The sequence below is a fragment of the Leucoraja erinacea genome, chromosome 8 (genome assembly GCF_028641065.1).
Source record: "Leucoraja erinacea ecotype New England chromosome 8, Leri_hhj_1, whole genome shotgun sequence".
NCBI classification, from domain to species: Eukaryota; Metazoa; Chordata; class Chondrichthyes; order Rajiformes; family Rajidae; genus Leucoraja; species Leucoraja erinaceus.
In genome coordinates this window covers 64,052,473-64,065,827 of record NC_073384.1, presented here as the reverse complement: position 1 = coordinate 64,065,827, position 13,355 = coordinate 64,052,473, and the positions used below count along the sequence as shown (strand labels likewise).

The 13,355-nt window shown below is 38.8% G+C and overlaps 1 protein-coding gene across 13 annotated transcripts in view; it reads left to right on the top strand.

Annotated features, from left to right (window-relative positions):
* The window catches only part of LOC129699781 (girdin-like), a 149,110-nt gene that overhangs the window by 102,206 nt on the left and 33,549 nt on the right, over nucleotides 1-13,355 (top strand). For all 13 annotated transcript variants that reach the window (XM_055639865.1, XM_055639861.1, XM_055639859.1 and 10 more), the window contains 7 exons: nucleotides 1,522-1,799; nucleotides 2,297-2,440; nucleotides 3,851-4,037; nucleotides 6,621-6,766; nucleotides 9,357-9,449; nucleotides 10,179-10,387; nucleotides 11,567-11,650. In XM_055639865.1, the coding sequence (XP_055495840.1) occupies nucleotides 1,522-1,799; nucleotides 2,297-2,440; nucleotides 3,851-4,037; nucleotides 6,621-6,766; nucleotides 9,357-9,449; nucleotides 10,179-10,387; nucleotides 11,567-11,650 (1,141 nt within the window). The remainder of the gene's footprint in view (nucleotides 1-1,521; nucleotides 1,800-2,296; nucleotides 2,441-3,850; nucleotides 4,038-6,620; nucleotides 6,767-9,356; nucleotides 9,450-10,178; nucleotides 10,388-11,566; nucleotides 11,651-13,355) is intronic.

Below are 13,355 nucleotides of genomic sequence, written 5' to 3'. Positions count from 1 at the left end.
GATGGCTGGGGGAAGAGCACCGCAACCACTGCAAACTTGGAGCAGCACAGACCCTCCACTCAATCTATCCAATATTAAAGAGCAGGCATTTCGTAGTTAAATGTCATATCGGATTGGCAGTTCCTTCACAGGGCCAACCCTGTACTCAGTTTTCCTCTAATCTTTGCCTTAACAAGTACATTCACACCGCCTGTATTTAAAGCATCAGCCCACATCACACTGATGCAGTTGCTGCCTGCCTCAGATTAAATATATTTTTACACATAAATTATGAATAAAGATAAGAAAATGTTTCAAACATAAGTAATATTTTCTCATTCTAGTAGCAAAACATTAAGGATTAAATGAAAATAATAAGTTCTTTAACTTTTTAAATATCTCATCATTGCAGATTATTGAACTGAAGTAGAACTTGGACTAGGTAAGTAGGGTGTGAACAGCAGAACAAGAGGAAGCTATTGAGTTGACAGAATTCTAAATTAATTCCTTGGTAGAATAGTTTATACAGCGCTGTGTTTGCTTTAAAAAAAATCCCGAATGACCTTTGACAAATCCCATGATTCCTTGCGTTTATCGAGATACCGAACTCGCTTATTTACAGAATGATTTTAACCTTTCAAGTGTTGTGATCAAATACATGCGTTAATAATGGCACATTTTGGTTTTGATATGATTTTCATGCCTATGATTAGATTATTCTGAATCTTCTTTCGATTGCCTCAATTGATATTTCTTTGAAGGGCACATCTGCAGAACTAAAATTGGAAAATGTGGTGATAAATGTGCTATTAAGTGATTCTCAGGTTAACTAGCTGCAACCTGAGGAAAAAAATGTTTGTTTCCCCCTGTATTCATATAAAGTATTTATATAGTGTGTGCACTTAATAATCTAATAATTGTTGGTATTAATTTCCTGTTTTTATTTCAGATTTCCAGCATCTGTAGTTTTTTGATTTTACTTGATTGATTGTTAGAATAATTGTTAGAGTGCACCTTCCCTTCGTCCGTCTACTCCCGTCAGCTGTCCAGAGTATTGGATCTCGGAAACGAGCCCCCTCTACATCCAAGAAGTTACTATTGTCGCTGCATGTTGTAAATGAAATTTTTTTTTTGTTTCATTTATAATCTTTATATTTCATTTATATTATGTTTCTTTCAATTTCTCCTTACACCTGTAATTTCTTCTATTTATGTATTGGACTGATTTTAATTCAGTTTCTTTGTTAGTCATCAAGTCCAAATGGGTATGGTGATAAACAATAGCCATTTGTTATCGGCTAAATATTAGTTGGCTATTGTTTTCAAGGACAAGACCAAGCCCCCATACCCATGCCATTTGCACTTCCAGTAACTCAAAAGGACATTGCTTTTGTCCGTAAGCAAGTATTTATCAATAGTGCATGCTGCAAAAGTCCCTGCACCAACAAAATCAGGACTTTTTTTATTGCAAATAACTTATGTAGATTGCAATTCAGTGGTGATTAGAACATTGAAAATAATGGTTAAACCTTTCTTTGACAGGTGGAGCATTCAACACTGGGTTCCCAAAGTGCATCCTTAATGACTCAGAATTCTCAGCTTCAGAACCAACAGTCGGCTTTAGAGAATGAAAATGAAATACTGTTGAAAGAAAAGGATGAATTGAAGTTATTGTATGATTCACTTGTCAAAGATCATGAAAAACTGGCAAAGTTACACGAGCATCAGGCAACAGAGTTTGAGAGTCTCATTAATAAACATGGAAGTCTGAAATCTGCTCATAAAAATTTAGAAGTTGAACACAAAGATCTTGAGGACAGGTAATTTAAACGTTTTTACACAGCAATTAAATATTTATGAAAATGTCATCTTGTACCTGTCAAACCCGTACCAGGCTCTCTTGCCTTCCCTTCTCATCCTATTTCTCTTTTGTACTTTCACTCTCTTTGTCTCTCCACTCTTCCTTCCCTACCACAATCCTGCATCTCTTTTGCTCTCACCAATCTGCTCCCTCACCCCACCCACAATTCTCCAGTCCCCTTTGTGACCTTCTCTATCCCTTCATGGGGAATCTAAGAAGAGTGAGGAGTATGACCTATGCTGTGTTATTATAATAAGGCATATTCTAACTGTTTATACCGTACTGCGACATTTCTGATTTTACTGCGAGCTTCCATTGTATATGTCCATCTAAGTCCATGGGAATGATTTTTAAAACTGATTAAAGATCTATTAAAATGCAAATTTTAGAAGGCTTTTAGTTTTTACCGTCTTTTAATAAAAATAAAAATTGATTTGAATGAAATTATCTGTGCAGATACAATGAACTGGTGAAGCAGAAGGGCCAATTAGAAGAGCTGGAGACTATATTGAAAAAAGAGCAGGAGAAAATGCGCCATGATGCTGAGAAACATGATACCACTGTGCTTGAGTACCAGAAAATTTGCAATGAAAATGCTAGGTTTGTGTCTTCACTGAAAATGTAATGTGTTGTTGTTTTCCCTGTGTATTTTCACGCATTGGGCACCTTCCAGATTAAAATGGTTTGAGATTTTGACCCTGGACAAAAATGCTGTTAGACTGCAACTTAATAACTACCAAGAAAACTCAATAGTTTGTGTGGAAGCAGTGTTGATGACTTTAAAATTATGAGGATTTGTAAGTACAGCAAACCTTCGTTTTAATGGACCTCTTTATAATGGATTTTGATTATGGGAACGGATCTTCCAACACCACCTCCGGATAGCGACCAAGTGGTCACAGGAGTGGAAGGCAACCTCATTTCCATTACACAGCTGCATCTCTTCACCAAATAAAAGCTGCCCAGGGTCTGACCTCCTCAGAAGAGCATGGGTGAAGCTCAACAGACTTCGTACTGGAATTGAGCATTTCAATGCCAGCATGTGGAGATGGGGGCTCCGCCAGAGCCCAGCCTGTGAATACGGAGCAGAACAGCCAACCATGTCATCTCTGGGTGCCTACTCTACCACCCACCAAATGGAGCTCAGGGCCTGGCAAACATTGATGTAGAGACAACAACCTGGCTGCTCAACACCCAGCTTGAGATCTAACTATGCCTTTGGTTTATGTTTCATCCGCAAGAAAAAGAAGACCTCCGGATTGTACCACCTTCCCAGCAACTTACAACCCCGGCTTCCGACACCACCCCAGCTTGCAAGCGAGCCTTCTTCACCCACTGTACAGTCCAGTTGAAGCGACTGTGGTTGCATCTCACGTTGTAGCCCCTGGGGACAGCACTTTCTTCAGGTCGCTGTCACCAACAGGATGTGTTTGATGACCGTGGCTCCCTCAGGCTCCCTCCACTCTCACCAGCTCCTACTTCTTCCTGTTGGCCGTTGATTTGACCGCTCCCTGCTCCATTACCTCCTCCTTCTCCCATTGCTGTATCTACTCCGCTGCTTCCTCCTTCATTGCCATCTCCTGCTTTCCCCCGGAGTCACCAACATACTCTACCTTGGAAAATGTTAGCAGAGCAGAAAGAAGCAGTGGAGAAGGGAGGGAGCCCAATGGTGACGGAGCGTGTCCTGTCGGTGGCTGTCGTTGGTAAAAAGCACTGTCCCGCTTGAAACAACAGCCGCATCAACCGGACTGTGCAGTAGCTGGTGAAGAAAGGCTCGCTGATGTAGACCAGCGGCATCAGCTGTTACAGATGTTACAATAGGAATGATCTGATAAACTATGCCCCAAGGAAAGTGAGGATTTTGAAAGAAAGTTGGGAATTCAGGTGTTTGTAGAAAGGTTATCTGGGCAATGATTCCCTTGAAATTTCTTGATATAATTCACTTTCTATCTTGAGGAGCTGCCCTTTTACTTGCAAAATAAATAATACGTTTTACTTTTCTGTTTAAAGATTGAACCAAATAAATAGTCATCTGCTAAAGGAGAACGAAGGTTTCCAGTTGGACCACAAAAATCTTAAAAGCCTCTTGAATGGTGGCAAGCTGGAACATGCACGCTTGGAAGCAGACTTTGCAAAACTAAAGGAACAGTACCAACAACTGGATATCAGTTCCACTAAACTAAACAATCAATGTGAGGTGGGTGTAGATGTAAAATAAAAATCTAATGGGCTAAGGATTTTGGGGTGGGAAATAAGCCTTGGCACAGGACAACACTCCTATCTTGTGCACATTGTGGATGTAAATGAATGATTTTAAAATAGATTGGCTCATTGTGTAGTGATTATGATTGCAAAATCACAGTTAAACATGAAGAACCAGTGAATCACTGCACTATCACAGTGTGAGCTGTTGACAACTTCTCCAGCATTCTTTGGAGAAATCAAGCAATTAATGGGAACATAGTTTCTGTGAGTTATTTTTCCTTAAGAAAATTGGCCCAGAAATGTCATTATTTATTTAATGGTGTACTGAATCATAATTACGGCTTAACAACCTCTCGAACTCTAAAAAATATATTGATTGGCAGATACATTTTTCAAAGTTCTGTAACTGCTTAAAATTTAGCGTCTTTTCAAAATTTGCTTAATATATTTTCATTTCAGCTTTAACCTTTTCTATGGCTCAGTGCAGATCCGTCACCAATTTTCCACGAACTGATGGTCCGGTTCCTCCTTTAATTCAAACAAAATCCTCCCTGAAAATATGGGAGCAGGTCGAATTTGCTCACTGTGGCCGGGACTATGAAACTCCGGCCTGGCCAGAACCAGCAGATCCATTCCCATAGCCGACATCCACGGCCAATCGGCGGGTTTAATTTGCCGACCTGCGACCGGGGCTTTTGAACTCTGGCTTGGCCGGAGCCAGCAGATTCGTTCCCATAGTTAACTTTGTGGCCAGTATCTCGGCCCACCAAGGCCGTGACCGCTGTTGATCTGGCAAAACAGATAATCCTCTAGAACGAAGGGTGCTGGAAAATCAGCGGTGGACCTGTAATTATTTAGTTCTCTGTGAAATGTTTTAAATTGTTAGAAATTGTTCTCTCACTGCCTGGCTGTCAGCCATTTCATGACATTTTAAGACATCAGAAGTGTCTTAAAGCTGAAATAAAAACAGAACATGCAGGAAATATTCTGAAAGTGTCCATGAAGAGAGACAGTGTTAATATTTGAATTCAAAAATCCTTCATCTGAAAAATGGGTAAAAACAAGTTCAAGTAGTAGAGAAAGAGAGTGAGAGATTGGATTAAACGGAGGAGGCATCTGTAACAGGGTGATTTATAGAGGAAATGTCCAGTACTGCTATGGGTAAAGAATGCAAATTAGCTGGTTGTACAATTCAGTATCGATTTCAGAATGTTACAATATATTCAGATAAGATGCTGTTTTTCAAGATTGCTGTGGAACTTTTCTTAACAGTGGAGGAAGCTGCAGAGAAGTCTGAGTGGGATCGAGGATTAATATGGCCACAGGAAGTTTTAGGTCATTCCTGCAGTCGGAATACAAAGCAATCACCACTTTTGGTTTCTCCTGTGTAGAAGAGACCCTGTTGTGAACATCATGATATAACAATGGGAAGAAGTGCAAGTAAATTGCAACCTGACCTGGAAAGGCTATTTTGGTCCCTGAATAGTGGGAAGAGAAGAGGCAAAAGGGATAGGTTTTTTAACTCCTGTGGATTCTAAACTCTGTCACTTATATCCGCAGCAGTCCTAGCGTCATCCTAACACAGATATTCCCTTTGATTCATCCCTCCCTCCCCAGACTTTCCCATCCTAAAGTAAAACTTATTTTTCTCTTACCCAGCTCTCGAAGAGTCTTCATATTGAAGCATTAACTTTGTTTCTCCTATACTGCCCGATCTGCTTAATGTTTTGTTATTATTTTAGATGACCAGTATTTGCTATTTTGTTTTTGCACTTTTAAAGCTGGAGCTTGACTGCAACTAACATTAAGAAAGGAGAAATCCATGTTGATAGATCTTTCTGGCAGCTCTCTTCAAATTCTATAATAAGGTTATAATAAGGATAATCACTTTACAGTTAACTTCAGATTTTGGGTTAGAGATAAAACTCCTGCGTACAGACAGCACCCGAGTTCAGGATCAAACCTGGGTCTCTGGCTCTATAAGACAGCAACTCTACCATTGCGCCACTGTGCCACCCTGATAAAATTGTTGATGCTTTCACAAAACCTTTCCAGTATTTCCAAACATCTCGAATGATCAGAAGAAGAAACTGATGTAAAAAAAAAAAATTATAATGAAAATAACTACTTAAGCTGCTTAATTTAACTTGCCTTTTTCTGAACGTCAGCTGTACTAGATGTGCCAGATTTGCTGGCATAAAACTGAGAGGCCAAATAAGAGTGTATTCTGAACTAAGAACCAGTTTATCATGGTACACTATTTACTTTGTGCGACAAGCTGTTGGTTTACTGCAGAACCACTGACTAGCTGCCAGCGCAGATGTGCCCAATAAAATTAATTTAGTTCTTACTGAACTATAAAACAGGTTTCAAGTTAATGTTAATAAAGCCTGTCGTGTTGCAAAGGATGCAAAACACATTTGCATAGTGAAACTATGGTGGAGAAAAATAAACTGATTTTTTACATGAGGGGAGTTTAGGCTTAACCAGTTATTGAATATTTTCAAAGGATGTGTTTCTGAATCATTCTCTTACACTTCACAAATAATTACACTATGTTGTCTATTCAATGCAGCTACTGAGCCAATTAAAAGGGAATCTTGAGGAAGAAAACCGGCATTTACTAGACCAGATCCAGACATTAATGCTGCACAACAAATCATTATTGGAACAGACCATGGAGAGTAAGGATTTGTTCCATGTGGAGCAACGGCAATATATGTAAGTAGAATGAAAATTATTTTTAGTTTACAGCAAGAAAACAGGACCTTATACCCAACGATTCCATGCCAACCATTGATCACCCGTTCACACTAGTTCTCATTCATTTCCGACATATTGAGGCAATTTCCAGAGGCCAACCACATGTCTTTGGGATGTGGGAGGAAACTGGAGCACGGAGTGGAAACACACAGTCACAGGGATTACGTACAAACACCTTACAGATACCACTCGATGTCGGAATTGAACGCGGATCTCTGGAGCTGTGAGGCAGCTGCTCTACCAGCTGTGCTACTGCGTATAAGAATTTAATTGTTCCATTGTTGGAACATATGACAATTAAACTCACTTTTCTCTGACAACCAGCTACCCATTTACACTAATCCAATTTTCTTCCACAAAAGGGGGCGTTCAGCCCGTTATACCAGCTCACAGGGAAACCTATTGTCTCCATCAATATCCCTTCACCACTCGCACTGAGGCAAATTAGCCTCAATAGGTGGAAAGCTATGAGGTCCCAGAGAGAACCTGCAAACTCTACACTACACAGAAAAGCAGCACCCAAGGTTGTGATTGAACGCGGGTCTCCAGCACTGAGAGACAGCGGCTCAACCTGCTGCACCACTGTTGAAGGTTATTCAATGAAACACTCCTTGTTGATCATCTTGAATAGTGCTATAGAAAGGATGTGGCTAAGCCAGAAAATGCAATAAATATTCACTAAGGATGTTTCCAGGAGGCCTTGAGTTCCAAGATGAGAGTGAATAGCCTACGACTGTTTTTCATGGAGCAAAGGAAGCTGAGGGGTGACCTTAAGGAATGGAGGTTTATGATAAAATGAATAGTCAGTACTTTTTCTGGGGTAAAGGTAATTAGTTGATGGTGAGAGGGGAAAAATTTGAAGGAGATCTGAGGGCGAGTTTTTTTCATACAGGGGATAGTAGATATATGGAACGAATTGCTAGAGGAAACAATGGAGGCTAGTGCAACTACAGTGTTTGAAAGACATTTAAATACATGGATAAGAAATGTTTGGAGGGATATGAGACGAGCTCAAATTATCTGCTACTGTTTATGGCACATGATATAGAAGCATGCAATTTGTTTGCATGCTTCTGTATCATATGCCATAAACAATTTTGTATGATTTATAATTCAATTTCAATTTATTTAAGTTTCAGTTAAACTTAATTGCTTAGTTATAAGGTTTATCGCTAAGAAATTAAAATGTGATCATTGGTTTTCTCTGTGTGCAGCTAGATTTTTAGTTAAGAATTTTTTTCAACTAGGGCATGGTTATGAAGAGAGACAGATAGAGAGAGAGAGAGAGAGAGAGAGAGAGAGAGAGAGAGAGAGAGAGAGAGAGAGAGAGAGGAATAGCTATTAGCTTATACAAAACACAAAGTGCAGAAGAATGGTGCCGAGCCAAAATGTTGCCTGTCCATCCCCTCCAAAGATGGTGCCTGACCCACTGAGTTCCTCCAGCATATAGTGTTTTGCTCAAGATTCCAGCATCTACACTTTCTTGTGTTACTATTAACTTGCACGATAATACCTTGTTTAGCGCTAATTCGCATAGCGCTGCCCTGGAGCATATCTAGAGCTCTAATTGAGATATTACTGTACTTCTAGTTACATGTATTGACTACTAATTATGATTCATGGGAAATAGAACATAGAAAAGTACAGCACAACTTCAGCCAACAATGATTGTGCCAAACATGATGCCAAGATAAACTGATCTGCCTGCACATGATCCATATCCCAAAATTCACCTCATGCCCATGTAAAAGCCTCTTAATTGCCATTTTCATATCTGCCTCTACCACTACCCCTGGCATCATGCTCCAGACACCCACTACCCTCCCTGTAAAAAAAACTTGCCCCTCACATCTCCTTTAAAATTTGCCCCTCTTACTTTAAAGCTATGCTGTCTAGTCTTTGACATTTCCACCTAGATAAATTATACTGTTTACCCTATCTATGCCTCTTCTAATTTTATATATTTCTATCAACCTCTGGTGTGCTTGAGAAAACAATCCCATTTTGTACAACCTCTCCTTTAAACCAATACTCCCTAATCTGGGCAGCATTCTGGTCAACCTCTTCTGCATCTTTTCCAACATCTCTACATTCTGTAATGGGGTGATCAGATCAGCATGCAATATTCATTTTAAAAAACAAAAATAAATTTGCATGTATTTATAATTTTGAATACCCATAGGGAGGGTACAGTGATGCAGCTGGTTGAGCTGTCCCATCATGGTGCCAAGAGATCCTTGACACCATGATGGTGACTGGTGATGATGGTGATCTCCCTGTGACTGCTTGGATTTCCCCTGGGTGCTCTGATTTTCTCCCACATCCCAAAGACATATGGGTTTGTAGATTAATTGGATTCCGTATAAGATTGCCCACTAATGTGTAGGAAGTGAATGCAAGTGGGATAACAGATCTAGTGGTCAGTGAGGATGGGCTGATGGACCTTTTTTCCATGCTGGTTCTCTTAGCTGAACTAATAGAAGAATTTGTACTGAACCCTGTTTAAATGTATAAGTTACTCACTTTAAGTTGCTTTCTTTACTTGAAGCGATAAACTAAATGAACTTCGGCGGCAGAAGGAGAAACTTGAAGAGAAAATTATGGATCAATATAAGTTCTATGAGCCTTCACCTCCTCGAAGGTATGAATAACGTATGATGAGCATTTGACGGCTCAGGGCCTGAAGTCACTGAAGTTTAGAAGGATGACTGGGATCATTATTGAAACTTAACGAATAGTGAAAGTCCTGGATAGAGTGGATATGGTAAAGATGTTTCCATCAGTTGGAAAGTCTAGGACCAGCAGAGCATAGACTCAGAATAAAAGGACATACCTTTAGAAAGGAGATGAGGAGGAATTTCTTCAGTTAGAGTGCGGTGAATCTGTGGAATTCATTGCCACAAACGGCTGTGATTGTCAAATCATTAGGTATTGTTAAAGCGGAGATTGATAGATTCTTGATTGGTATGGGTATTAAAGATTGCAGGAAGAAGGCAGGAGAATGGGGTTGAGAGCGATAAATAGATCAGCCATATTTGAAGAGCGAGTCGACTCGCTGGGCCGAATGGCCTAATTCTGCTCCTATGATTTAATGAACTTAAAATGTATTCACTGTATTTTCAAAAGGTATTGTTCAATTGAATTATACGTCATTAGTCCGATTTTTAGTAGCACCTTTGTTAGTATTTTTTACCTGTTCTTCTATTTAAAATATATAATTTCTTTGAAAGAATAGCCAAATTACAATTTATTTTCATGTCAGTTTACAATGTGTAGTGATAGTACCGTAAATAATTTAGCTTGTTGGTTTCTCGTTTGGATCTCTGTTTATGGCAACTTGTTTGTGTAGTGATTTGTTCCTTTATCCCAGAAGGGGCAATTGGATTGCCATAAAGATGAAAAAATTAATAAAACACAAAAAGGAAGTCAACAGAGAGCGCATTAAGTCTCTCACTAGTACGCCAACTAGATCAGAATCAAGTGATGGATTCCTTCAGCTTCCTCAGCATGATAGTCAAGATAGTTCTTCTGTAGGATCCAACTCTCTTGATGAAGGCCACTCAGCCAAGAAAAGCAGTAGTGAGTACAACTAAACCTATTTCTTTGCTTTAACGTATCACATATTGCATATATAGCAAGACAAATGAAAATGTCGTCCTGTTTCAGAAAAAAATATTGAAAAAGAACATTGTATTATGTATGTATCTTGGTTTAAGACGCTTAAGCCCCTGTCCCACTTACGTGTCCTTGGCACGCTAATTACGTGAACTCGTGGTCGCGTTGAGGCGCGACGATCCTGCGAAGCCGTCTGAAGCGCATGACTACATTTGAAGATGGACACAAAATGCTGGAGTAACTCAGCGGGATCGGGACTGGAGAGAAGCAATGGGTGATGTTTCGGGTCGAGACGCTTCTTCAGTCTGAAAGAAGGGTCTTGACCCGGAACGTCACCCATTGCTTCTCTCCAGAGATGCTGCCGGTCCGGCTGAGTTACTCCAGAATTTTGTGTCTATCTTCAATTTTCTTGGCCCCGCTCTGGGAGTAGAAGTGGGGCGGATCCAGAACGCAACGGCCATGAACCCCAGGCCGAGCTCGGCGATCGTTTGCCTGCTTCTGCTGCTGTTGGAGGTGAGACGTTGTGTCGCGCCAGGGTCTTGGGCCTGTCCCACTTTGGCCATCAGTTACGTGACAGGCCGGCGGCGCGCGAAGATTTTGTTCGCTACAAAATTTCGGAGCGCTGCATGATCCCACGCACAACTACATACCCCTCCGCGCTTCTCAGTGGGACCAGCCCCGCGCGGCCACACGATGCCCGTGTGCCTCAATGCGATGACCCGGTCGCGTAATTTGCGTGCCAAGGACACGAAAGTGGGACAGGGCCTTTCGAAATTAGATGTTTAATTGGTTAATTATTCATTATTCTTTATAGTCCTATTTGAAGTACTTGCATTATCAGAAAATTTAATAAACCATTCAATGTTGAACTTCTTCCAAAAGATTGTTTATATGATCTTAATTTTGTACATATTTAATCGCAATTTATGACCCCAAAATAGGTGATTAGCACTGAAACTCATACTTAATCAAAGCATTGCCATTCAATAGAGTATACATCATTCATTTAACATTTGTGTAGAATAATCAGCTGAAACTTAGTAAGCATGTATGTCACCAGTTTCAGCATTTGTTAACTTCCACCTGTTTTCCCTCTGTTTTCATTTCCCAATATTCGCTATATCACATGCTCTGAAATAAAAGTGGCCACACTGAAAAGACTGCCCTTTATGAGGAACAGACCAAAGGATAAAGACAAAATGAAGGCCCTCTACCGTCGCTCCATGTGTAAGACCCTCTGAAACTTAATCTTCGCGAGTGGCTCATTTGCTCTCATTTTTTAACCATTAACTGTTCCTTGTACAGTCCTTTGTTTATACTTTCAAATTAATACTCTAAATATATTAGGCTCCATTTCTTTAATTGCCATAAAATGGTTCATGAATTTATACATCAGAAGTATACTATAAATATTTTTTTTGTTTTTTAAAATTAATCATCATCATACATTCTAATGGACTTATAAGAAAGTTATTTTATAAAGAGATATAAGCAACTGTTGGATCCAAATTAAAATAATTGAAGCAAACTATTTCTAAAACTGTAGGACTAGGCATTTTTTAATGTAATTTATTTTAATTTTGGACATTTATGCAGAACTCACAGTGTACTATAATTTCAAATTGTACAAAAGGATTGTTTGATAATACATGAATCTTTAAATATAATCATGCTAGGAATGAACAATAAGACAAACCATGCTTTGATTGATTGTTTAATATTTTAAATTATACCAACTCTAAAATAACAAGCTTTAAATGTCTCTGCTTTTACTAAATGAACCAATATCTTATTTTTGTAGAATCGTGGGTCAATATTAAACTAACAACATTGGATGTCCATTACATACCAATTACTCGTAGTTTAAAATCTGAATCTATGCCTGCCTGCAGGGAATCTAGAATATGTGTAAATAATGCAAACAGTAAGCATATCTTCTTAACCATTCAGATGGAAGATTCTTTACTGGTGCATTGCTGTTGTAAGCAGGAAGTATGCTTCAATAATTCAAATCAAAATTATGTGTAGGAAATAAAATGAAGAAGAAAGTGAGGTGGCAGCAAGACAATAAATATGACAGAAAGGATGAGATTTAAATTACTTTTAAATAATAATTACTATTTGGACAATGTCTTCAAATTTACAACTTGCGTCTTCAGTGCCTGAGAAATCGGAAGTTAATAGCTTAATAGTCTTAACAAACTGTTTAAAAACTCAGTCACACCTGAATTGCAAAGCCTAATTTATGTTTTGGTGTTTGATCTCTGTTGTGTAAGACATCTATGCAAATTTATCAATTCATGTTCAAAAGGATTGTTGAGTAATCTTGAAGACAAACCATGCTTTGATTGATTGTTTAATATTTTAAATTATACCAAACTCTAAAATAACAAGCTTTAAATGTCTCTGCTTTTACTAAATGAACCAATATCTTAAATCAATTACTGATGGAATCTATGCCTGCCTGCAGGGAATCTAGAAATGTAAAATATAGCATATCTTCTGAACCATTCAGATAAGAAGAAGTATGCTTCAATAATTCTTAATGACAGAAATTTAAATTCTTTTTTAAAATTACTATTTGGACAATGTCTTCAAATTTACAACTTGCGTCTTCAGTGTCCGAGAAATCGGAAGTTAATAGCTTAATAGTCTTAATAAACTGTTTAAAAACTCAGTCACACCTGAATTGCAAAGCCTAATTTATGTTTTGGTGTTTGATCTCTGTTGTGTAAGCTCTGCAAATTTATCACATTCATTTCACTGTGGAGTCTCGTGTTTAGTTACTGTTATGGTGAAGCTTCTGGAAGAACACTCAACAATTTTCTGACTATTATATTCTGCAAGTTGCTGCCCTATTTACTCCATTGAATCAAAAGGTATCAATACATGAAAGTTAGTCTTGTGCTGCACATTAACAACAAATAGTACT